This window comes from Ylistrum balloti, unplaced genomic scaffold (assembly GCF_031769215.1).
Source record: "Ylistrum balloti isolate Yb309-2 unplaced genomic scaffold, AGI_CSIRO_Ybal_v1 Utg370094, whole genome shotgun sequence".
NCBI classification, from domain to species: domain Eukaryota; kingdom Metazoa; phylum Mollusca; class Bivalvia; order Pectinida; family Pectinidae; genus Ylistrum; species Ylistrum balloti.
The window spans coordinates 555,276-582,059 of NW_026782124.1; the positions used below are offsets into that span (position 1 = coordinate 555,276).

General features: G+C 35.8%; 2 protein-coding genes across 4 annotated transcripts in view; one reads left to right on the top strand and one right to left on the bottom strand.

The window, feature by feature from the left end:
• Positions 1-1,677: 1,677 nt before the first annotated feature.
• Positions 1,678-19,088, bottom strand: LOC132549983 (tRNA pseudouridine synthase Pus10-like). Its single transcript, XM_060213977.1, has 19 exons — positions 19,068-19,088; positions 16,917-17,051; positions 16,321-16,485; positions 15,487-15,573; positions 11,925-11,959; positions 11,540-11,651; positions 11,154-11,215; positions 10,525-10,570; positions 9,490-9,563; positions 8,889-8,974; positions 7,943-8,068; positions 7,439-7,495; positions 6,350-6,426; positions 5,936-5,991; positions 4,559-4,676; positions 4,220-4,263; positions 3,188-3,286; positions 2,882-2,981; positions 1,678-1,913 (listed from the first exon to the last, which is right to left on the bottom strand). Exons 1-19 carry the CDS (start codon positions 19,086-19,088, stop codon positions 1,872-1,874), a joined length of 1,542 nt encoding a protein of 513 aa, XP_060069960.1. The 3' UTR covers positions 1,678-1,871.
• Positions 19,089-19,178: 90 nt separating this feature from the next.
• Positions 19,179-26,784, top strand: part of LOC132549974 (ral GTPase-activating protein subunit beta-like) — a 48,610-nt gene continuing 41,004 nt past the window's right edge. The window contains exons 1-5 of one of the 3 annotated variants that reach the window (XM_060213966.1): positions 19,179-19,216; positions 20,393-20,746; positions 21,551-21,749; positions 22,391-22,555; positions 23,685-23,705. In XM_060213966.1, the coding sequence (XP_060069949.1) occupies positions 20,543-20,746; positions 21,551-21,749; positions 22,391-22,555; positions 23,685-23,705 (589 nt within the window). In that variant the 5' untranslated portion in view covers positions 19,179-19,216; positions 20,393-20,542. The remainder of the gene's footprint in view (positions 19,217-20,392; positions 20,747-21,550; positions 21,750-22,390; positions 22,556-23,684; positions 23,706-26,784) is intronic. The other 2 variants (XM_060213967.1, XM_060213969.1) reach the window with 2 other exon arrangements.

Below are 26,784 nucleotides of genomic sequence, written 5' to 3' on the forward strand. Positions count from 1 at the left end.
GTACAGTCTCACAGACGAACGTCAGTGTTCTGGGATTACCAGGTACAGTCTCACAGACGAACGTTAGTGTTCTGGGATTACCAGGTACAGTCTCACAGACGAACATCAGTGTTCTGGGATTACCAGGTACAGTCTCACAGACGAACGTCAGTGTTCTGGGATTACCAGGTACAGTCTCACAGACGAACGTCAGTATTCTGGGGATGTGTAGTCAGTTTTTCCATCTCTGCGGCTCTTCCTGTTACCAGGTACAGTCTCACAGATAAATGTCAGTGTTCTGGGATTACCAGGTACAGTATCACAGATAAACGTCAGTGTTATGGGGATGTGTAGTCAGTTTGTCCATCTCTGTGACTCTTCCTGTTACCAGGTACAGTCTCACAGATAAACGTCAGTGTTCTGGGATTACCAGGTACAGTCTCACAGACCAACGTCAGTGTTCTGGGATTACAAGGTACAGTCTCACAGATGAACGTCAGTATTCTGGGGATGTGTAGGCAGTTTTTCCATCTCTGCGGCTCTTCCTGTTACCAGGTACAGTCTCACAGATGAACGTCAGTGTTCTGGGGATGTGTAGTCAGTTTTTCCATCTCTGCGGCTCTTCCTGTTACCAGGTACAGTCTCATAGACGAACGTCAGTGTTCTGGGATTACCAGGTACAGTCTCACAGACGAACGTCAGTGTTCTGGGATTACCAGGTACAGTCTCACAGACGAACGTCAGTGTTCTGGGGATGTGTAGTCAGTTTGTCCATCTCTGCGGCTCTTCCTGTTACCAGGTACAGTATCATAGATAAACGTCAGTGTTCTGGGGATGTGTAGTCAGTTTGTCCATCTCTGTGACTCTTCCTTTTACCAGGTACAGTCTCACAGATAAACGTCAGTGTTCTGGGGATGTGTAGTCAGGTTTTTCATCTCTGTGACTCTTCCTGTTACCAGGTACAGTCTCACAGACGAACGTCAGTGTTCTGGGATTACCAGGTACAGTCTCACAGACGAACGTCAGTGTTATGGTGATGTGTAGTCAGTTTTTTTCATCTCTGTGACTCTTCCTGTTACCAGGTACAGTCTCACAGATGAACGTCAGTGTTCTGGGGATGTGTAGTCAGTTTTTTTCATCTCTGTGACTCTTCCTGTTACCAGGTACAGTATCACAGATGATTGTCAGTGTTATGGGGATGTGTAGTCCAGATGTCCATCTCTGCGGCCCTTCCCGTTACCAGGTACAGTCTCACAGATAAACGTCAGTATTATGGGGATGTGTAGTCTTGTTCATTTTCTCTTGGAGTTTACCTAATCTCCTAAAAACTTGGTTTGGATTTGGAATTTGAAGAAGAATTTTTTTCCAGCCCTGTAGTCTTTTTCATCTGATTTCTTTGAAGCTTTATTTTCAGTGGCATTCCGATTAGACAACTATTGTATAATTTCCGTATCTGGGTTTGTTTTTATACAACAATGTAAAATCTATTTGCACAATTGAATGTATATTGTAATTTTTCATTACACAACGAATAACCTAGGATGTTTCCAGGAAATGAACAGGAATGTAAAAGAGTTGTTTGTATTCCTTAACAATACTACATGTTTGTCAAGAAATGTGCTTGTATGAAATCCAAGATGGACAAAGGCAGCCATATTGAATTAAGAATACAACTCAAAAACAAACTTAAGCGAGGAATCATTAGTAATGCTGATTTTATTTCATTTGTTTTAAAACTGAAATTCTATCAGTGTTTTATTTCTTGGTATTGCTGTTTCCGAGGCAACATAATTTTGATTCACTGTGAATGTCACCTTTGCAGACAAGCATTTATCAGCAGTACATAGCATTGCTGCATCACTTTAAAATTCAGTCCTATAAAACACTCTGTATCACCTGTCCTCGATAGACTCGGGCCAGTCCAATAGCACAGACTGAAAAACAGAAAGCCATTAATGGTGGATGCTATTTGAAGATGAAGCAGAAATGAAAGGATTACATTTTGTACCAGCATCAAAAACAGAAAAAAGAATCCTTCTACTTACACCTGATATCCAATAATTTTCTTAAAATGTTTAAAAAACAAATTCCTTTACACACATTACTTGAACAACCTTTACTGTACAGATATTAAAGGCATATTCTACTCAAGTTACAAAATTTATGACAATTCTGTACCTTTAAGAACTTTTCTAATGACTTTTAAAACTATTGTTAGCATCAAAATATCTCTGCTGTGGTCAGTATGGATAGGCAAAATTGGTGGGAATATTTCCAGCCAAACTGCCTTAAAAAAGCACATCAGGAAATCTGGAAGTGAAAGCTGACCGGATTTCATGCAGAGTACCCGGTATTAAGTACGTACACAAGAGTGTATTTGTTCATTAAATTTTCTGCTGCTGTACTTATTTTTTGTTGATTTTATATTTTACTCAGATATCTCATTCTGTTTGACTTAAAGCAATGTAAAATAGTTGTGACACAATCAGAGCTACGCAAACATTTGTAAATGGATCTAGCTAGATCTATAAAGACTTTCCACAAACTGAACACCACATGTTTGTTTAGATGGTGAATGGAGGCATACAAATTCCTTAGGAACATAAGTACCGTAGATGATTTTGCACATTTTTCTTTAAAAGCCTCGCGAGAAATCATCACTTGTGCAGAATATCCCTGAGGGAAGGGGAAAGGAGGGAAAGGGAAAGGGGAAAGGAGGGGAGGGGAAGGCAGGGGGTGGAGAGAGTATTAAGCTTTAACTAGAAAAATATGCAGCAAGATGGCACAAATAGCTTTTCATAATGGAGTCCCAAAGTGTATCGAAACTATGACAGCTTTCATTAATTTAATCACGACAACTTTTTGTGATGATCCCTTTAGGCAGGACTATCAGGGAACTTACTAGTACATCAAGCTGTAGAATATCACATTCCGTCCCCGTCAATGTGCTCATGTTCGGAGTTGTACGGCCAAAATCACCATGAACAAACTCTTTTATATACCTGTCTATGTTAAGGGTTCAAACTTGCTCACTTTTTAAATTATTATCTCACATGGCTTTACAACGATAAGATCATATTTATACCTGGCATTTTCAAGAAAATTTAAACGTTTGAAATTTTAACAGCCTATATGAAGACAAGAAAAGACAAACATGTAATGTAGAATAGCAATGCTGGTACTGAATACTACAACACATCAAGGATACGTCCCAGCTTGTGTTTCAAGGTTTAGTTTAAAATGGTGGTCATCAACCCTCTCAGCAGACATCGTGTACACAGTTCTCTCCCTTGTAGCCAACGGACGTCTGAAAATCAACACATTTTATATAACATTGAATCAGTGCTTTCACAATGGTACTGTAAAGTTACAATGGGACCACGAGTGTAAGTTCTGTCCCAAAATAGAAGAATATTTCTGATTTTATATCATGAGGTGATACTTAAAATGAGGGGTGTCATGCTGAAGTCTTATTAGGTGACTTGAGACAAAGTCTCCTTTTGTCCGGCATTATGTATTGTGTGTCCTGCCCTGTAAACTTTTAACACTTCCAACTTCTTCTGGAAAACTCCTTAACTGATTTCAATGAGATTTCATAACAACTTTGCATGGCTACAGGTGCACGAAAATTGTAAATGGTATGATCCCTAACCCCAAGGAGCCTGAGGGGTGGGGCCAATAAGGTCAAATTGATTGAAACTATCAAAATCTTCTTCTCAAATGTAAATTTCATGACTGCAGGGTCTAACCTTTACCCCAAGGGAGGGGGTAAAGTTTACTATAGTTTATAAAGGAAAATCACATTTTTGAATATTATTTATTTTCTGTTGGAATTAGTTCAAACCTGGTTAGAATTATTAGTTTAAGATGACTGTTTGATGAGATGAACATATAGACCTCAGTTGACCCCAAGGTACTGTTGGGTGGGGCTAAAAATCAGTTAAATCAACTGAAATTTCAAAGATGTTCTACTGTTCCTTGATGGAAGATTTTATTTAGAAAAATTCAAATCTTGAGCGTAATTTCTTTTAATTCAAACTTGGGACAGCAGTTAATGTACCACAATTTACATTTGCATTATGTGTACAATATAGTTAAACTTATATTATGTTTTTAACAAAATCATTTCTATGACAAGTTACAAGAAGCATTGTGACTAAGCTGACCATTAAGGCCCTTGGGTCTCTTGTTTTTGTCATGCTACGCAGGTCAAAATTCAGAGCTTTGATAGCAAACTCACCTGTGTAGGACTCTGATGGGTGTTTTCTGTTGTAACACAACATTCTGTCGAGTAAAAACAAACAAAATTATTACCAACATAACCTTGTCATGTAGAGACACTAAAAATTCTCAGTGTTTCATTAAATATACTGACTGATATATTGCCATCTGAAAATTTTCACTCTCTCATATTCCAGATGCAGAAGAAAAACACAATGGAAAACTCTGAATATCCTTGAAGCTGATTTATGCAGAGTATAGCATGGGTTTCCAGCCCAAATCAGGCTAGACAGAAAAAACTGTAGCATAGAGTGGTGCAAGGGATTTCCCTGTCTAGTGCCCCAAGAACTGTCCTTACTTTCATAGCGCCTAATTCCTCCAATTTCTCCTGTGCCAGCACTTCTGCACTCCAGCAGAAGGCTGAGTATGTCTTTGTCTTCTCCATCTCTCCTTCTTTCAGGTTGTTTGTTGCCTCTCTGTGACACAAATCACATGAAATACACAATATAAGAAATGTATATCCCTGTGGATCTTGTATCCTACTTCTAGGTTTTATTAACTTAACTTATAATCAATTTATTTTACAGCAATTGTGAAACGGGCTGATATTGGGTCTGCAGCATAATACTGATATACCAAATGTTCAAATATATTTACTTCTGCAATAGGTTCTGGGTCATGGTATTTGTGTAGGAATCGGATTCTAAGTTTACATATACTGACTTGATTAACCAACAAAGCCTTCTTTCCATGCTGTAGAACAGGTGAGCATTTCAGGCCCATTTGGCCTCAATGCCATACAAGTCTTTATAGTCAGATGATGATTAATACCCATGGGCCTCTTATATTGTTCATGATTGTTCTCCTGGATGGAAGTGCATGAGGGGTCTTACTATGGGAGAAAACCACCTGTAGAAAACCCACATAGTCAAGCAGGTAACCCCATATCTTTTTACGTTTACTTTGGGAATCAAACTCCAGGTGTCTAGGTAAAAGGCTATTGTATTACCAATACACCACCCAAACATTTGTTATATGGTTTCAGGGCCATCAAATAAGATGGTGAGGATAGACAATTCACAAAAAGACATATATATCATGGCATTTAATTTTCAAAAATGCCTCAAGTGAATAATTGGGGAAGTAAATTTAATTCTATTACTTTGGGCAGCTGGTCTCTACAAACACACAGGAGATAGTACTCCTTTTAACATCTAATTAAAAAACAATGCAAAATCAAATACCAAATAAATATGTTCATACTGAATCAAAACAGAAAATGTAGATTACATGTATGTATATATTTACATTTCCAGTGTGTATTCTCTATTGGGCCCTGATATTATGCTTTTGGTAGGCATGGTATCTGACAACCTTTCCTGCTGAATTGGAATCAGATGTTTTTCTCTTCCATTAAATATCAGGCTATTCTGTCAGAGCAATGAATGACAAGTGTTACATTTTTATAAGCGTAAATGGAAAAATGTCAAACTGTGAATATAAGAAATAGTTTTTCTCTTTTGTTGTTTACTGGTCTGAAAACTGTATTTTTTAAACAAATATTTCAACTTGAGGCTCTAAAATATCTGTAAAAAAATGCAATTTACACACCAGTACATAACAAATAATAAAAATTAATAAGTATATGTGTATATCAATGCTCCTATTTATTGCTGAACACAGAGTTGTTCCCCATGAACTAACCTCTACCAGAGCAGTGAGTTAATGAACTTACTTGGGAACTATTTGTAAATCTCTCACTTGTACCTCTGAGGAAGCAGCATTTATTTCCTATAAACAAAGACAACAAAACTTTTAATTCATGCAATCTCTTCTTGAATTATGATTCTTTTTTCACACAAATGCATTTTTTACCTGAGCAAAACTTGCTTCAACCCCATAAATATATTACTTTTATCAATATTCTTCAAATTAAAAACCTAACTGTTATGTCTTTTTTCTCAAAATTGGTTTATATCAAAATATTTCATTACGGTAATTATTCAGTAAGAAATTATGTTGTTTTAAGTATCAATACAATAGAATCATCCTGGGACTTTTACAAAGATTATTATGTGAAATTCTCCCACAGATAAAATTGGAAGGGGCTGAAACATCTGAAGAACAGTAGATTGAGATAGTTATTTACCTTCTGTATGTTGTAAATAGCTGCCTTAGAGAAAGTAACTTTATGAGGGTCCAATAACTCCACAACAAACGGTCGACCTGTCAGGTAAATTTATCAATTTAATATTTAGTATTGCTTTCCTTCTGGTTTCAAAAATAAAGGGAGATAACTGTATTTTCCCCATCATATTTTACTAGTGAAAACAGTGAAAATGGTCATTAAACTCCTAGGACTAAAGGGGTGGGGCCTAATAGGGAAAATTAAGGAAAATCAGTTTTGTATAATTGGTGGGTCTCAGCCCCATAGGGCTGAAGGGCAGGACCCAATAGGGAAAATCTATCAATTTCTTTAAAATCTATCTTGTTCTTAGGGAATTGCAGGATATTGTCCAAAATTGGTCTGAAGCATGCTTGGGTGAAGGGAAATCAGTTTGTATAAATAGTGGGTCTCGGCCACCTGGGGTTAGATAGGTGGGCTTAACAGAGGAAATCTAACCCCCAAGATGATTAGTTCATTTTTATATCATTGCTTTGCATCACCAACAATCCATTTGGATCTTTGGATTTGAAACAGAAACCGAGTAGCTATAGCATTGCTGAGCTTATAATAAGTTTTTGAGTCTGGTTCCACCCCAGGACACATTATACCTTTAACGCCATTGAGATTAATCATTTCGTAACTTAATAGCATTGCTGGACATCAAGAGATAAACAACTGATCTCTGTCCCAACCCCTAGGGAATTTGAAGCTGTATCAGTGAGATAAATCTCATCAGGGGAAATGCTTTCCATGCAAAGAAATGTTAAGTTTTCATTATTAACTTAAATATCCACATGTGAGATACAGGCTTTCTGGGCCTCTTGTAATAAAGCTGTTGTGTGGTTATTCATCATTAAGTAACATTGAAATTGAGTCCACAAGTACCTGTGGTACTGGTATACTGGTACGCTTCTGCTTTTTTTTTTTTACATTTTTTTTGTCCACATATAAGCCACACAAGGGGCCTTCAAGGAATAAAGATGGTATGTAAAACCATAATTATTTTCTGTTATTATGAAAGTCAATGATTCTTCTATTTATAGTACTACAACTGTCTCCAACAGCACTTACCTGTTCCAAGCATGAGTACATCAACATCCTCACGACCCGATGCCGAGAATTTGGAATCTGTAAATGCAAAGCACTAGAACCTAACTTCATAGGACATGAAATGCACAGGAGAATATGTGTTGGTTGGGCCTAGCTATTAACAGTTCAAGGATACACATACAGCGAATCTCAGTACAGACCATTCCATTTTTCAGTTTTCAGAGAAAAACAGACCTGGCTTGGTAGTGATCTCAAACCAAACACCTCAGTTCGTAACCTGTGGTTGCAAAGCCAGATGCTCTACCATCTGAGCTATCATATCCCCTTTACACACCCCACCCTCTATATAAAGTAACATTTTTTTTTTTTTTTTCATTATTCAAATTTTCTCAATCATCATATTTCCAACAAAATAATGTAATATTTCATAACCTTATTTCTGATTAATGTTTATTTTTACAATGAGCATAAGTCGATAACATATGAAACAATATTTTTACACTTAATGCAATGTAAAAAAATTACCTGAATATTTGAAATATTTCTTGAGGTGATCACAGATCCTCTCCTCCACTGACGATTCACTCTTACGTACACCATCCACAAACCATGGCGTCTGACTGAGTGAGCGATTATACTTGTTATACCTACCTGTAAACATCAGTCAACTGACAAAATTACAAAGCTGCTGTATTTATCCAGCATGAAGTCAATCCCTGGTAATAAGCCCACTCAATGTTATCCTACTAGGCTTATTGTCCTGTCGTAAGTTCATCCCCGACTTTGAGTAAGAATTAATTAGTTAGCTTACATAAGCCTATCCCCTGAATTTGAGTAACAAGGTCATTGTTAGCTTACTAGGCTTATTGTCCTGTCATATGATCATCCGCTTACTTTGAGTGACAAGGTCATTGTTAGCTTACTAGGCTTATTGTCCTGTCATATGATCATCCGCTTACTTTGAGTGACAAGGTCATTTTTAGCTTACTAGGCTTATTGTCCTGTCATATGATCATCCGCTTACTTTGAGTGACAAGGTCATTGTTAGCTTACTAGGCTTATTGTCCTTTCGTATAATCATCCCCAACTTTGAGTCAAATGTAATATGTTGACTCTTGGCTTATTACATGATCAAATACAGTAAATAAGAGTACTGAGAGAACTTGCATCATTACATGTAACATCTGTATTACAACAATAGCTGACCTATATAAGAATTAAAAAAATCATGTTTTTGTGTGGCTCAATTTGTGCATTTGTTCATGGATTGCTATTTTGCCACACCTTGATTTTGTTGATAAATAATATTTAGAATATGAAACGATAATTCAACAAATGCTAATTTTCTCTGGATTAAAAGTAACAACAAAATCAACAAAAATTAAAACCTCCACAAGGCTTTAATGACTTTATAGAAATCACGATGAAAGGTGATATATTCAGTCATTATCTTGACACAAACATTACTTACCAGCAATATACAAAGGTTCCCTTGTACAGTGAATAGCCTCACACTCACACAGTACTTTAGGTATGGTAGGTGGAACCTGAAATGCTCTGTAATACAAATTATTATACATTTTAGTATACATGATTAGCTTTTCTCATCAACCTCAACGACAAAACATACTTAAATAAGTACATAGAGGCTTATATGGAAAATCTTTGAAGAATGATCTGTTCATTTCTGCAACAAATGTAGCAACAACAAATTTTAATTTTTAAAATCCAAGACGGCCATAGGATGCCATTTTCTTTCCCTGATCATTCTCAAAATTCAACATGCACAACTAGGTTCTACGAGGTAGAACCTACATAAATTACTAATAAATAGGGGTGATTCTGATCACCTAAACTAACAAGATTCAAGATGGCCACCTTTCCGCCAGTTTGTTTTTCCCCAGCAGTCTTGAAACTGAACATGAACAAGGGACAAAAAGAAATGCTCGAAAGATCAGGGATACTGAAAGATAACAATAATAATTTTTTACAGTCAAATCAAAAGACGGCTAGTTGTTGGCCATTTATTTTTTTAATCAATAAACAATTACCAGATGTTCTAAAATTCTTACGTTCTGAGTTCTTTATCCGACATGTCTTTCAGTGCCTTGGCCACATTAACTCTGTTGAACAGCTCTCCTTGTCCCTGTAACAAACAGAAAAATTATCTTTACACAGATTACTATTGTATCTTCTTATCAAGAACTGTTACATTGTATGTCCTCTACTGTCAATGTTCACACAACCAGCTGAAGACGATTCATATCATCATCAGACACTAAACAGACTTTGTATTACAGCCATAAGCCTGTTGGATGTTGCCATGGTCATCTTCTTTTAAAGACTTACATATTTATTGAGGAAATCATCTGTGGACTAACACAGAACCAAAATTAATTCTCCTTATTGCCCCGCAATCAACTATTTTTACAGATCCACAATTACCTCTTTCCTACAGACAATTGGCACCCTATCCCACCAGACAATAGATTTCCTACTACTGTTGATTTCTATATAAACTTTCATCAAGCCACTTTGAATAACTTCGAAATTATTTTTCATATAAATACTAACATCATTTCATATTTAACTCCTCATTAAATGTATCCTCAAACGTCTGAAATCAAAAATAAGATGTGACCTTGACTTTTGAATGTTAAAGAAAAGTCCAGAAAGGTTTTACAATTGTGTGGCTAACAGGTAACCTTGACCTTATCTATGAATAAAAGATTTGTACAATACAAAGTATTGCTAGGAAACATGGAACCATGGTTTAGAGTTAACCTTTGACCTCAAGTGACCTTTACATTGAGGGTACACTCTGATATTACATGTTTGTATATTTGACAAAAATTGTAATGAGGAATTTCAGTGATTTTCAACATCAACTCAAAAATTCAACACAGGCCTATGTTACCTGGTACATACTAAACAAATCGACAATTAACATGTTATATACATCTATGTTAATCTACATCACAATAAATAAATCAATTAAGTTTTCTTTTAATAATTTGAACTTTTTAATCACATTTGCAAGTTTAAAATTTGCTGTTCAATGGTTAAGGGATACAAAAAAAAACCGCATTGATTTTAAAATCACTTACCCTCTTAAATTTTCTTCTTTTAAACACTTCTGGTTGGTAATCAAGACTGAGAATATAAGCCAATTCATGAAATCAACAACTTTCACAAATAGATATAATGAGACAAAAATAACACAATGAGGTGTATCTAGGGACAAAATACAATGAATTTTTTATTTGCTTTTCGTTTTGGTTTTTGGTGATGTGCTTCCTAAAAATCTGAAGATGCAATATTTTGGAAGCTTTTTCTTGAAATTTCAACTATCCTTACCATCATTAATGAATTTGTATTTGTATTGTGTGTCTACTGATCAGTAATACTTTGTATGTTTGTTTGCTATCCAGGTTAGAAGGTAGGAATCAAACCATATATCTCAGATCTTCACCTAAGGTGATCCACTTCTGATTAAGCTATCAAAAATCCTGAACCTGTAACAAAATATGGGTGGGCTTATTACCAGCCATGGGCTTATTAGGGGATAAAAATGGTAACTTTTTTCCTACAAATGACAAATGGAGAGTGGGACAACCAGTTTAGTGGTTGCTAAAGAATGACTCCACTGGATCAGTTGTGACTGGTAAGACAACATGTGATATTTCAAAAATACAAATATGTGTATTGAATTGAAATGAGATATACAAAAACTTACAAAATCTCACATTCCTTGAAAGTCCTCGGATAGTTGAACATGATAGCAATATCAAAATTACTCTGCAAGAAATAGAAAAAATTTCTTTACAATAGTATACTAGAATTTAAGTTTTTTTCAGTTGTTAATAAAAATGAAAAGACATTTCTTTGAATTTACTACTATCACTATATGACACTTGATACCACACACTTAGACAAGTATGCTTTGTGGAGTCGAAATCATAATCTTTTTACTATAACTACAAGTAATATTTGAATTTTCTCAGTTTCAAAATGATCCTTTATAGATGAAATGTTAATAAACGATATTTCTATACAAATTTTAAAAATAGAAATTGAAAATTTTACATATCGTAGAATAATACTGGTCTTTAATGTCTTTACCTTTTGATCAAATGGTACCCCTAAAGAATCTCCCAACAATGGCCCCGCTGTCCACTTCCAGACATCCTTGACTCGTGCGATGTCTGACTCAGTCACACTCTCATACACTGACCTATACAGAACATAAAAGATCATATCAAATTTAAAAATGCAACTAGGTTTGTTGATATTTTAAGTGGAATTTCTAAACAATACATGTAGGTCATGATATGTGCACCATAAACAAGAGCCTCAGAAATAGTGTCTATTGCAGTGTAGGATTCAATTTATCAAATTAAAATTTAATTACAAAGAAAAAAAGCAGCAGAATTCTACACCAATCAGTTGTCAATGAATTATTTTAAAAATGGAGAAAAGGTAAGATGTGCATAAAAGAGGAACTTACTTGAATTTGTCTCGTAGGTAAACTAAAACAGCTCTCTGTAAAAGAAAAAAGTCCTCATAGATTGAGTATGATAATCGAAGACAGCAAGGAAATCTTATCTTATTTGGTAATTTATATTATCTGACCTCTTCAAGATAAACTGGCTCTCATTACATGCTCCTAATTAATTCTTTGATATTGTCATACTGTATTATAGAAAAAAATACAAAATGAAAAAAAACCCTGGTTAATTTCATTATCTATACATGTAAACCTGAAAATATGTTACAGCACTATCTACTATACTATACTTACAAGTGGTACTACTGTCAGAATGATTATTTAATGAATGAAATATTTCACTGTCATCAGGAACACAGTTAAGGACATTAGTAAAAAGAGTCTTCTTTTCATTGTACTCTTACTTCTTGTATAAGAACGTACACAGGTAGAGTAGAATAGACTCTGGCCTACTTACCTCTTGTATAAGGACACCCAGAAGTACAGTAGACTCTGGCCTACTTACCTCTTGTATAAGGACACCCAGAATCTACTTACCTCTTGTATAAGGACACCCAGAAGTACAGTAGACTCTGGCCTACTTACCTCTTGTATAAGGACACCCAGAAGTACAGTAGACTCTGGCCTACTTACCTCTTGTATAAGGACACCCAGAAGTACAGTAGACTCTGGCCTACTTACCTCTTGTATAAGGACACCCAGAAGTACAGTAGACTCTGGCCTACTTACCTCTTGTATAAGGACACCCAGAAGTACAGTAGACTCTGCCTACTTACCTCTTGTATAAGGACACCCAGTAGAGTACCTCTTGTATAAGGTAGAAGTACTCTGGCCTACTTACCTCTTGTATAAGGACACCCAGAAGTACAGTAGAGCCTACTTACCTCTTGTATAAGACACCCAGAAGTACACCTACACCTCTTGAGAAGTACAGTAGACTCTGACTTACCTCTTGTATCTACTTACCTTGTATCTTGTATAAGGACACCCAGAAGTACAGTAGACTCTGGCCTACTTACCTCTTGTATAAGGACACCCAGAAGTACAGTAGACTCTGGCCTACTTACCTCTTGTATAAGGACACCCAGAAGTACAGTAGACTCTGGACTACTTACCTCTTGTATAAGGACACCCAGAAGTACAGTAGACTCTGGCCTACTTACCTCTTGTATAAGGACACCCAGAAGTACAGTAGACTCTGATCTACTTACCTCTTGTATAAGGACACCCAGAAGTACAGTAGACTCTGATCTACTTACCTCTTGTATAAGGACACCCAGAAGTACAGTAGACTCTGATCTACTTACCTCTTGTATAAGGACACCCAGAAGTACAGTAGACTCTGGCCTACTTACCTCTTGTATAAGGACACCCAGAAGTACAGTAGACTCTGGCCTACTTACCTCTTGTATAAGGACACCCAGAAGTACAGTAGACTCTGATCTACTTACCTCTTGTATAAGGACACCCAGAAGTACAGTAGACTCTGGCCTACTTACCTCTTGTATAAGGACACCCTTACCTCTTGTATAAGACACCCAAGTACTTACCTCTTGTATAAGGACACCCAGAAGTCTAGGATCTACTTACCTCTTGTATAAGGACACCCAGAAGTACAGTAGACTCTGGCCTACTTACCTCTTGTATAAGGACACCCAGAAGTACAGTAGACCTCTTACCTCTTGTATAAGGACACCCAGAAGTACAGTAGACTCTGATCTACTTACCTCTTGTATAAGGACACCCAGAAGTACAGTAGACTCTGGCCTACTTACCTCTTGTATAAGGACACCCAGAAGTACAGTAGACTCTGGCCTACTTACCTCTTGTATAAGGACACCCAGAAGTACAGTAGACTCTGGCCTACTTACCTCTTGTATAAGGACACCCACCTTACCTCTTGTATAAGGACACCCAGAAGTACAGTAGACTACAGTAGACTCTGATCTACTTACCTCTTGTATAAGGACACCCAGAAGTACAGTAGACTCTGATCTACTTACCTCTTGTATAAGGACACCCAGAAGTACAGTAGACTCTGGCCTACTTACCTCTTGTATAAGGACACCCAGAAGTACAGTAGACTCTGGCCTACTTACCTCTTGTATAAGGACACCCAGAAGTACAGTAGACTCTGGCCTACTTACCTCTTGTATAAGGACACCCAGAAGTACAGTAGACTCTGGCCTACTTACCTCTTGTATAAGGACACCCAGAAGTACAGTAGACTCTGGCCTACTTACCTCTTGTATAAGGACACCCAGAAGTACAGTAGACTCTGGCCTACTTACCTCTTGTATAAGGACACCCAGAAGTACAGTAGACTCTGGCCTACTTACCTCTTGTATAAGGACACCCAGAAGTACAGTAGACTCTGGCCTACTTACCTCTTGTATAAGGACACCCAGAAGTACAGTAGACAGTAGACATCTGATCTACTGTAGACTCTGGCCTACTTACCTCTAAGGACACCCAGAAGTACAGTAGACTCTTACCTCTTGTATAAGGACACCCAGAAGTACAGTAGACTCTGGCCTACTTACCTCTTGTATAAGGACACCCAGAAGTACAGTAGACTCTGGCCTACTTACCTCTTGTATAAGGACACCCAGAAGTACAGTAGACTCTGATCTACTTACCTCTTGTATAAGGACACCCAGAAGTACAGTAGACTCTGGCCTACTTACCTCTTGTATAAGGACACCCAGAAGTACAGTAGACTCTTACCTCTACTTACCTCTTGTATAAGGACACCCAGAAGTACAGTAGACTCTGATCTACTTACCTCTTGTATAAGGACACCCAGAAGTACAGTAGACTCTGGCCTACTTACCTCTTGTATAAGGACACCCAGAAGTACAGTAGACTCTGATCTACTTACCTCTTGTATAAGGACACCCAGAAGTACAGTAGACTCTGTTCTACTTACCTCTTGTATAAGGACACCCAGAAGTACAGTAGACTCTGATCTACTTACCTCTTGTATAAGGACACCCAGAAGTACAGTAGACTCTGATCTACTACCTCTTGTATAAGGACACCTCTAAGGACACCCAGAAGTACAGTAGACTCTACTACTTACCTCTTGTATAAGGACACCCAGAAGTACAGTAGACTCTGATCTACTTACCTCTTGTATAAGGACACCCAGAAGTACAGTAGACTCTGATCTACTTACCTCTTGTATAAGGACACCCAGAAGTACAGTAGACTCTGATCTACTTACCTCTTGTATAAGGACACCCAGAAGTACAGTAGACTCTGATCTACTTACCTCTTGTATAAGGACACCCAGAAGTACAGTAGACTCTGGCCTACTTACCTCTTGTATAAGGACACCCAGAAGTACAGTAGACTCTGATCTACTTACCTCTTGTATAAGGACACCCAGAAGTACAGTAGACTCTGATCTACTTACCTCTTGTATAAGGACACCCAGAAGTACAGTAGACTCTGATCTACTTACCTCTTGTATAAGGACACCCAGAAGTACAGTAGACTCTGATCTACTTACCTCTTGTATAAGGACACCCAGAAGTACAGTAGAGTCTGGTCTACTTACCTCTCGTATAAGGACACACACCGGCACAGTCAGGGAACAAAGGAAACTTTTATACTCATAATCAGCTTCTGTCACAAAATCTCTTATCTAAAGAAAGATACAAAAAAAATCAACACAATGTACTGTGTGGTAGAATTGTCTAGCTTATAGAATGTTGAGCATATGTTCATGAAAATTGAAATGTTTACCTATAGCGTATCATAAATTCATTATTATCCTGGTGAGTCCAGAGCACCATTTCAAAAATTGCAATGAGTTAAAGCAGATTTTAAAAATCTGAGTGAGACCCATGACAAAAGCATTAGTCCTGGACTCAAATATTTGATTTAATAACATCAAAAGGTATCAAGTTCATGACAATCTACACCACTGTTTATGTTATGTAGTAAGTACACCAGTTAAAATCACAATGGTGATTGCCATTACACAAATTGTATTTTACTTGGAAAAGCTGGAAAAAGTTCTGGCTTCTAATTACCTCCCATTTTTTGCTCTTTCATTTTGATTCATTCATAATTCACAGATAAAAGTGTTGGATCAGTTTTTGTTCCTTTGATTTTATTTATTTTTATTAATTTGATGCCAGTACATAAAACTTCTGAACAATTTAGTACGATTCACTACCAGATGTCATAAATACAAATATGGAACACTTCTGACAATGCTGATTATGGATGCTAATTTTACATATCCATGCATAATCTGTCATATCATATGTTTCTTTAGATTTTGCTGAGGAATCATTTTTTTCTTCTTCCTTTTTTCTTTGCAAGTTTCTTTCCATCATTATAATTATGCCCTTTGTTCTTGCTCTCAAATATCAAGTAACCATACCTTTGTTAAAAATGGTTTGTCCAGATATTGTTGTAATATTCCAAGACAGGCTGGACAAGTTTGACCATCACTTAGACTGAAATCTATATCTGTTTTATCACTGGCTTCTGTTTCTGTTTGAGTTGAAGATTTCTTCTTCATGTCACTTAGGACCTCGGTTATTGACTGCAAAAAAACAAATGTTTAAATGGCATTAAATAAAGTAATACCTATATTCATTTCCATGTAACATTTAAAAAAACACAAGTTATATTTCAGAATTAAATATCTTCTGTAATGATAAATGTATATATGTGTGTGTGTGTAACAGAAGTCTTAATAGTCTGGCTAATTAGTTTGATGCTCAATAGATCAATTTAAAGAGAAGTTCTCTCTAGTCAAGCTGTATATTGTGACTAGTGTTTTACCAGGGTTACATGCTGTATATAATGTATTTCTCCAGCATGCCCGAGTAAAAAATCTATATTTGTATTAATAAGAATTACAAACAAATGGTATTTCATTAATTAGACAATCTCCTGAATTTGAATTTAAAGTGACACCTCACCATTGCTTACAAAAAGTGTCCAAAGTGAAATGAAAACAAAATTTTATACCCCAGGATAACATTTAAAGCTTGAAGCATTCTTCTCTCCCAGAAATCTAAATATGCATCTTGGACAGCAGCCACATTTCTCTAGACAAGAGATAATATCAGCTGTGGTATTGTCGTCGTTAGCAAATGATTCAATCTGAAACATAAACATATTCAGTACATTATGTACAAATTACGATGCCATTTATGCTGATGTCAGTTAAAGTAAAATTTGACTGAATCATGTCTATTAATAAGTGAAGAAAAAGTAGTGTTGATATAGTGAAATTTGGATATTTACCTTTGATTTTCCAACCTCTATCCAAATGTTTGCAAGTTTAATATTACTATTACAATTTTCAGCATATATCAATCAAAAATCTATGTAAACAAATTACAATCAACAAGGTCTGAATTTAATGCAAATTCATGAAAATTATATAGCAATCAATAACTATATGATTCTTAGATAATACTTTAGTACCTAATCTGGTTCCCAAGTTTTTATCAACACTATGGTAAACAAAATTCCACGCAAGTGGATGTGTCGCCTGACCAGCAAGGTACCTGAAGATGAGTTTTATGGAACAATGGCTATAGATATTCATTGTATTCATTCCATTTATATAATTTGTCCATTTGTTTGAGATGTGATGAATAAATTTGCAGATCAAATGCATAGTGTTGAAGGGAACTGAATCCCAAGGATAGATCTGTAAATCACAATTATGCACAGAATTAGAATTTTTTTCAAAACATACTGATTTGCTCCAAATATGGCAGAAACAGGAACAACCTACCTGAAAAACAATCTCAAACAGGTCGCAATGGTTAAGAAGCATTGAATGAAGTTTGAGTTTAATTGTCCAAAGAAAACTCAAGTAATAACACAAAATTAATTTTCTTTTTACAGTCACACTGACCTTGACCTTTGACCTTCAAACCTGAAAAGCAATCCCAAGCAGGCTGCTTTGGTAAGGAAGCATTGCATGCAGTTTGAGTATAATTGTCCACAGAAACTCAAGTTACCGCATAAGAACCAATCTTTTGGTAAGGAAGCACTGTATGAAGTTTGAGCTTAATCGGCCAGAGTGAACTCAAGTTATTGCAAAAAACTTTTGTGATGACAAAGCCGTTGACATAGTAATACCTATATTTCACCTTTGGCTTAATGGTGACATTTTTCCTTTGGCAAATAATTGCTAAACCAGCTTAATCAACTTCATATGGATCATCCTTGTTGGACAGGATGAGAAGGGTTTTAAGGACACTAGGGACTCAGTAAAAATTCTGATGATCCGGCAAGTGACCACATACATTTTCCAGGGACCAGGGAGTGGGACCCTTGTCATTTGGGTGAAAAGTTGGTGTGATAATTTACCACTATGCCTGTTTGGTCAGTGAAAAACATACTCCTGGTGACCTAACAGAAATAAAACCATGTGTAGAAGTTTGTTTTTGGTTCTGTCAAAAAGTTTTACAGGAAAATGAATTTGTGTTGGCAGTTACATTTGGTATCTGATGTTACAATCAACCAACCAAATAAGTTGCATTCACTGCTACTGTTGTTTATCAGGACAAAGTCTTGTAATATTACAATTGATATACTATAACTATGTTCCAATTTGACTGAACCGGAAAACATGTTCATGCCATGTGCTTTCACATGATTAAACTTTAGGTTAAGTGACTGGTTGGTCTCTGGTATGATCATCCATGACTACTAAATTGATCCGAAGACGCATGCTTTGTAAGATGAAAGACAAAGATCGTTGTTTACAATTACAAGCCACAAAGGCCCAATTCTTTTACACTACCAAGTGATTTTCAGGTGTTTCAGTTTGCATGTCATACGTTTTGTTTCTTAGCCTAAAGCACATAACCAGATTTGATCATATACATAAGTCAAATGAATAAATAAAGCCTTCTAAAGTATTTGTGTTGGTAGAAAAGCCTTACAATGCAAATAGTTTCAAAATGAAAGTAGACCCAGCGTTCTCGTGGTCGTACCTATCGATGCAAAATACCTGCACAAAGTCTTACAAAACTGAACAGTAACTACAAGAACTCTCATTTAAAATTAACTCTATATGACAAGTCATTATTAAAACCAAACTAAACTGATTAAACATTTTACAGGCTTTGAAGAAAAACAGTGTATATTTGGTCGCACCTGTTCCATGGTGGCATCCATCTTGAAATACAGCGCCACCTATAACAGGAAGTACAGAGTTATCTTCCGTATTTTGTTATTTTCAGACGTTCGACTGGAATTATAATGTAGCACAACTTGAAAGTCAGATGTTTCTGTAGGGTGGAAATGTAAGTAAACATGGAAATGCATCGTCCTAGATACTGCGTGTAGTAACATATCGTAAAAAGGCACAATTTGAAAATATATTGGTAGTCAACCTCACATAGCACCTGTGCAATAGCTATGGCCAAGCCCAACTTCACCTGTTTGTAGGGCAGTAGCCTATCACGAAATCAGTGTTAATACTAACTATCTTATTGGTGCGAAAACACCCAGTCGAATGCAATCAAGTTTCACAAGACAGCTGGCGAAGGAGTAGTGATTGCCTTGATCGCATACATGATCTAAACATACTGATGAATTACATAATCTATAACTGTACAGTAAACAACACTACACCAGGTGAAAGATAAACAACAATGGAGCTCTCAGACAGGAAAAAAAGAAAAAAAGTTCAGATATTCAAACCCGAGATCACTGGGAAAGCCACCACAACAAGTCTAAAATGCATGTCTTATGTACAAATGCATAGATATAAGTTGAAAAGTCTGGAGATTGTTACCAAAATATTCAAATATGTGACCCACAAAATAAATTTAGGAATTGAATATCAGGAGGGTAAAACTGGCAAACTTTTGTTTGAATTGAGTAACTTCGCAAACATCAAATGACACTTGTCATCATGATAATTCATTGTGTCTTTATTCTGTAACCAAGGAGAGCTTTAAGAAAATAACAGCCTTAAGTTCTGTAAGGAAACTATTAAAGATATGTAGGATATTCCTTCAGAGTATGATGGATTGTGGTACCACAGTATATCTGAGGTAACCAGTAAATCTTTGATGAAATGTGATCTACACAAATAATTATGTTACATACATCTGCTATAAATAGCTTTTTCAATAGCAATAAAAAAAATCAAGAACTCTTTGTTTCTCAGAAGCAAAAAAAAGAAATTGTTCGAATTTTGTACCAAATTCTTCTTTTTAGTCGTCTAAAATCTGACGCTGTTATAATTCATTATATTTTTGTGATTCTTTTAAATTGCCAATTTGCATTTTTTGGGGATGATAACTACGCACCACTTAACTGTGCACATGAACTTTAAAATTTTGTTTTTGCAAACTATAGCAAATATATGGTTTTATTTCAGAATGTTTCTATTCTAAACAATAATTATTCCTATCTGATAGTAAGCATTCAAGATTGCTACAAGTTAGATAAATTATGTTTTCCTTTTTCAGTTGAAGACAATAAATAATATCTGAGTTAAAACAATGAAGCGGGATGGTGACTGAATAAAGGAAATATGAGCGAGGCAAGTCATTTATGAACCATGTATTTATTCAGATGTCCTTGCAGTGAGTCATACATGTCACTCTAAGTAGAGCACCATGTATGCGGAGTGGGCCTCACTTCAGGATGATATTCAGTGTGACAAGGCCAATCAGAGTGTTCTACACAAGTTTCCTCCCCTTGTTGGCAGAGATGTGGCTTTTACTGTCGTCAAGCACATCGCATCTAGTATCAATCTTGCAGCAAACAACTCGGAGCCATCCAACCTCAACACTGACAAAGATGTTAAATGGGCCATGGAGGTAAATATTCCCCATCTCCATACAGATATTACATGTGTGAGTAACATGTGTTGTGGTTGCTTTATAGGGTTTAACGTCCACACAACAGCAAGGTCATATGTATATGTTATATGTTCAATAGCAATATTATTCCAGTGATTATTGAGTCTCTGATATCTGAGTCTGGTGTGACTCTACCTAAATTTGAAAACCCACTATATCTTAAGAGTCAAAAAATGGTATTCTGGACTTGCCAAGAAAAAAAATCTTATTGTATGTCAAACTGTTAAATCAAATGACTTCATAACAAGTATAAGTTGTCGTTTATATCTAGTGTATGTTGAATTCACCTTTCTATTTTGATAGAGGGAACTGATATGGGTCGTAAAATGGTTACGTATTGAAATGACATGGTTTGCTATTTCTTGGTACAATGTGACCATGTTGGGTGATATGCTACTCTATCAGAGTTATGATAGTTTGTTGAGATGTCCCCAAAGTGATGTCATATATCTCACACCTGTTCAGAGGATGCTAAGAAAATGTTGATATGTGCCCACGAAAAATTTCCAACTTTAAATTCCCACAGTGAAAATTCTGAAACCTATCTGATTATATCTACATTTTGCATTATGGTGTTAATCTTGATTGTATTCACAGATCTGTTTGCAGATTCTAGGTCATAATATCATATGACTATTAAACTGTCCTCAGATTGTATTTATTGTTGATATGAGTGCACAGGAAAGTAATCATTACCATCATAAGTCTTAACTGATGTCATTCTACAACTAATTACTGTTATGATTTCCTGTCTCATTGAAGGTTCTATGTTTTGGTCTGAGTCTACCGTTGTCTGAACATGAGACAATCAAGGAGTGCGTTCTTGTTTACTTTGAGTGGTTGTCAGCATGCACATCCCCTAAAATATGTGTTCCGCGACCAGTAAAGGAAAATCCAAATCCATATGCACAGGATATGATACATCATCTGCTCAACCTTTTTGTGCCACGTCCTGGCTCTGGTAAGTCATGTTTATACCACCTCATGGCTCAGCAAAGTCATACTTGTGTCACATCCTGGTTCAGCTGAGTCGGGGTCATATTTGTGTCACGTCTCGGCTTATTTTAGTCATGCTTGTGCTTTGTCCTCTCAGCAGATTCATGATTTGCAAAATGCTGGCTATGGTATGTTGTGTGTGTATCATGTCCTGGCTCCAGTTTATTATCTTTCAGTAAATTAATGTAAAGAAAAGAATGTTTTTATTTAATTTATTGAGCTTATATTTGATATGGAATTGAAAAGAAAAAAATCATGTGAAAATATATGAGAATGTGTTTGGAGGCTGGGAATTTTATTCTGATACTTTCAGTTAACAGAACAAAGTGATGAAATAAAAGAGAATATTTACATCAGCAGTTATGATATTAATGTTCCAAGATAAAATTATGCCTTTTGGACACAGAATTGATATACATGTAAAGATTGTCAGTAAAACTCAGTAACAGTGTTAGAATTACATACAAAATGATGAGGAGACATATATCTAAAGCCTTCACAGATTTTAGAGACTCAGATATTGTTGTCTTGATTCTGTTTTCGAATGCTAATGTTTCTGGTAAATTCTCATTTCAACCGACATGACCATGTGTGACCTACTTACAGGTGTTGACTTGGTGAAGCGACAGGCACTGCTCTGTCACCGAGTTCTCAGATGTATCGAAGATGTTGCTGAAAAGTCCAATGTGTTGACAAGAGACACCTGGGAAACATTACTAAGGTTTCTCCTGGCAGCCAACGACAGTTTACTGTCTCCACCAACGGAGAAAGGTGGGGTAATTACCAAGGACTAATACAACAAATACAGTTATCTTGGTTTTGCATAAACTATTTGTACATGAAATGGCATGGCGTTTCTTGAAAACTAACATCAGATTCAATATCTTGTAGTTGATTTAGAATTAAAACGACAAGAAAAACTGGTTTATCAATAAGAAAAAGTACTGTTTTTTTTTTAGTTAACCTCATATGCAAGATCATGTTTGTAGATTAAAATGTGGGGGGGCGGGGGGAACAGTGTTTAACAAGTAACAAGTAGTTTTTAAACTATATGCTTTCTTAAAGTTACACCTGTTGGTGTGGTGTCATATGTGTCACCATTCAAATTTTACTAGGATGAGTAAGATATTCAACAAAGCATTGCTCAGTATAAGTGAAGTTTTAAGATTAAATAGTGTAATATCGTGTGACTAAATGTATGACTTCACATATGTATTATGTACTATTACTCAGTCAGTGTGGAAAAGATAAGATCAGGAGCTACCAATATGACAAGTACACCCACTTAATATACGATACATGCCAAAAAACAAGCGTGACATTCTGTTATGGTTTCTGGTTCATCAGAGACACAAAACTTTTATTTCACGAGAGAAAGATATTTTCTTGTCTCACTTTATCATTTTGTATGATTACAAATTGTTACATTTTCATAACATTGGTTATGCATCTAGATTGACTTTCTGAGTCTATGTTCATTAACTTTCTGTTATGAATTTGATTTATTTAGCAGTATAGTTCATTCCCTGATACAATCAACATAAACTTCAACCTACAGTAATACTCTGTCAGGAATTTTCTGCTTAGTGAACTGTATAATTCACTAAATTTTTCTGTTATCAATTGAATTAAATAAGCTGATGATATCATGCTTTAAACATTGTTCATGTCACAAAAAACGTGAAGTTCGAGGATATTGTCCATTTTGTTTATTTACTATTCAAAAATTTTAAACGAAAACAGTATTAAGCAAGAACAAAAATTGAGGATTGATGTATTATATGTTTAACAGAAATTCACAAGCTTTGTGTTGGTTGTAGATATGGGATGAATTTCTAACAAATCAGACCAGTTGCAATGTTATGTTATTCTGCATGTGTTGCCATTTTTGTTCATGCAGACGATACAGGACTGACCTCATGTAAGTTGTACACTGTTGTATCATCAACTAATGCCTCTAGTTCTTACTCCACCGTACGGAGTGGTCTACTGGAATAGTTTCTCTCCTCTGTCATTAATACTTAAGCCCATTCCAGGCTCTTCTCCCAGTGTTGCAATGATATACTTAACTAGCAACAAGGTCAATAGCTCTGTTTACCCTGCCAGTGTTACAGCAGTGTATAGTTCTGTACACAGAAAGTTTTGGGTGCTGAAATTACCATTACTGAGAGAGATATAGTGTTTGTTGCTGTGGTTTGACAAACTTGAGATAATCGTCTTTGAAACAAAAATTTATTTTCTTTGAAAAAAAAAATTACAACATGAAGGATATATGTTACAATGTTATAACTATCATTATAACCAAGGTGACTTAATTTTTTCCAGCATGCGATGCAAGCTTGAATTGACATATGAGAAAACTATGGTCAAATGTAGTACTGTATAAACTGAAAATATTTACAATAAAGAGCTCAATAAATGCAATTTTTAAAAAATCAATACTGGTTGGCAAAATAAAAAATTCTATATTCTTATTTCATTGTTAAATTATCAGATTTTATCTTTGAATAAAAAGTTTGCTTTAGTAAAGTTATATAATTACAATAATTGAAATCTGTTTTAAATAACTAGAAATATAGGTAAGTTTGGGTACAATATATATAATGGTATATACATTCATTGCAATTCTGGGAGGACATTGCCAGAATCTTCCCTGATATGTTACCTGAGGGTCAAAAGTGTCACCCGAGGGTTGATGCGATCCTTTACCTCCTGGTTGATGTCATGGCTATATTCTCTGTATGATGGATCCCTGGGGATAAAGACAGGCCATTCTATAAATCATGATTGGCAAAAATGTACAAAGTACTACATTCAGGGATTCTTGGTCTGGTATTAGGCAAATTTACTGCCCTCTGGTATTAGGCAAATTTACAGCTCTCTTATTGGAAATCTGAAATTACGATATTGACCTACCAAATATTGATCTGTTTTGAAATCTGAAAATTAGATATCTATGGCATATTTATTTTGTACATCTATATTAATATTTTATTTGATACTATAGTGTCTAATATTTAATTAATTGAAATTTTCATGTGCAGAAACTGTCACACTTTCACTTGTTAATCTTTGTGTTTGTAGATTTTTCTCACAATGGAAATGCTGTGTATTTTGCAGTGTGTCAGTTTGCTTTCACATGCATAATTTCACACTTATTTAACGGTGAAAATGAGTACATTTTCCACAGAATTTCAAAATTTCCACTATATTCTGGTGACTTTTCTTTTTTGACATGTATGGTGTTCGAGAAACATAATGTTGTTTCAATAAATAATTAAAGATTTCCAATGAGAATGCTGAAAGTTACATGAAAGGGCTGCAAACGCATGCAAAGTTTTTGAATGATGATTTGGGAAGATGAATGATTAAGAGTGGTCCCCTTTGTCCTGAATGTGTAGGCCCCTGTTTGATGTGATTTGAAGTGGCTTGTGTACCTGATGCTTGTTTAATATTGTTTGTATGATGCGCATGTCATCTGTAATCCAAATGGATGTATTTTTTGAGATAATTACGTTACACAGTGTCACCTTGTTAACCCAGGCAACATTGACCGAGATACAATTATAATGATGTGTTACTGGTGACCATTATGGTCTAGTTGTACAGAAGACACCTTTAGACATACCGTATATACTCGCCTATAAGCCAGATTTTCTGGAGTAAATTTACGACCTCCGAGGAGGGGTCCGGCTTATAGACGAGTCATTGACCGTGAGCAAAAAATCACACCATAATTTTCCAAAGGTAAGTCATGCTTTGGGACCGAGAATCGTGTAAAATCATGTATATAGTAAAATATGCAAGTACAGAGCTCAGGTGCAGTATGAGTACTATCAGTTTCGTCGTCCGTGTTCCCGACTCCTGTAAGAAGGTAGCGGACAAAACGACAAATTCCTCCAGTATTGATTCTATGCATACATAGGCCTAAACACTTCCGTGCAGGAATGTGTATACATAGTACGTACGGCAATTACGAAGAACAAAAGATCAATCAAGGCAGACCGATGGTCAATTAGCATGGTGTAAACGAGGTGGGTAGCATGTGCACAATATTCTGTTAGATATTAATGACACCATGCCGCATTGTCCAGATTGGTCCGTTTTCAACATTACACACCTACCAGAACTTCCTAAAGTTCCTGGTTGGACATGTATGCGGGTAGGGCGTGGAAATGAATTGTGATTGATCTGTGTGTTTGATCTAAGGACTGACGATCGAACTGTATAATCTTCCATGCTTATAAACACAACAAGAACTTGAAAAAATGTAAAGACATTTTATTGAAATACCATTATGTCTTTATAAGTATTGAGAGCAGAAACGATCTTTTAACATTAAATTTTAACCGACTTGGCACTCAATATCTCCACGATCATGACCAACACGTATCGGTACATGATCTCATTTCTGAAATAAAAATACTCACGATAGATTTCCACCAAATTTTATTCATGATCATTTAACTTTACTTCCAGAGATTTTCACTCGATTTTTTGCCAGAGCATTTTTTGATACCGTCTTATAGGCAGGGTCAATGTTCAATTCCAAAATTTTAACCCAAAAACTTACCTCCGGCTTATAGGCGAATCGACTTATAGGCAAGTATATACGGTAGCTGAGAACTAAGTAATGCAGAAATTGAACATTTTACAGAAGTAGTATCCCATGTATATCCCTTTCTGTGGATCATTTATCATTATAATATACATAAATTAAAACCCTTCATATTCATATGTAAGTACTATAGGGATGATGTTGTTTACTGTAAATCGTTTATATTTCATGTGAGTTTTATTTTTGTGTTAATACATGAGGAAAGTTAATTGGCAAATTCAAATCTCTTGCCATTGTTTGTACATAAGTGACTCTGGATGGCATCCATATGCATATTGGTTCGGTATTCGATATTGGAGTCATGAGAAGTCCAGGTCTCTAATAGCTCAGAATTTGTGAATTTAAAGTCATTTCTAGATCAGTGCTTGCGAAGTTATGTATC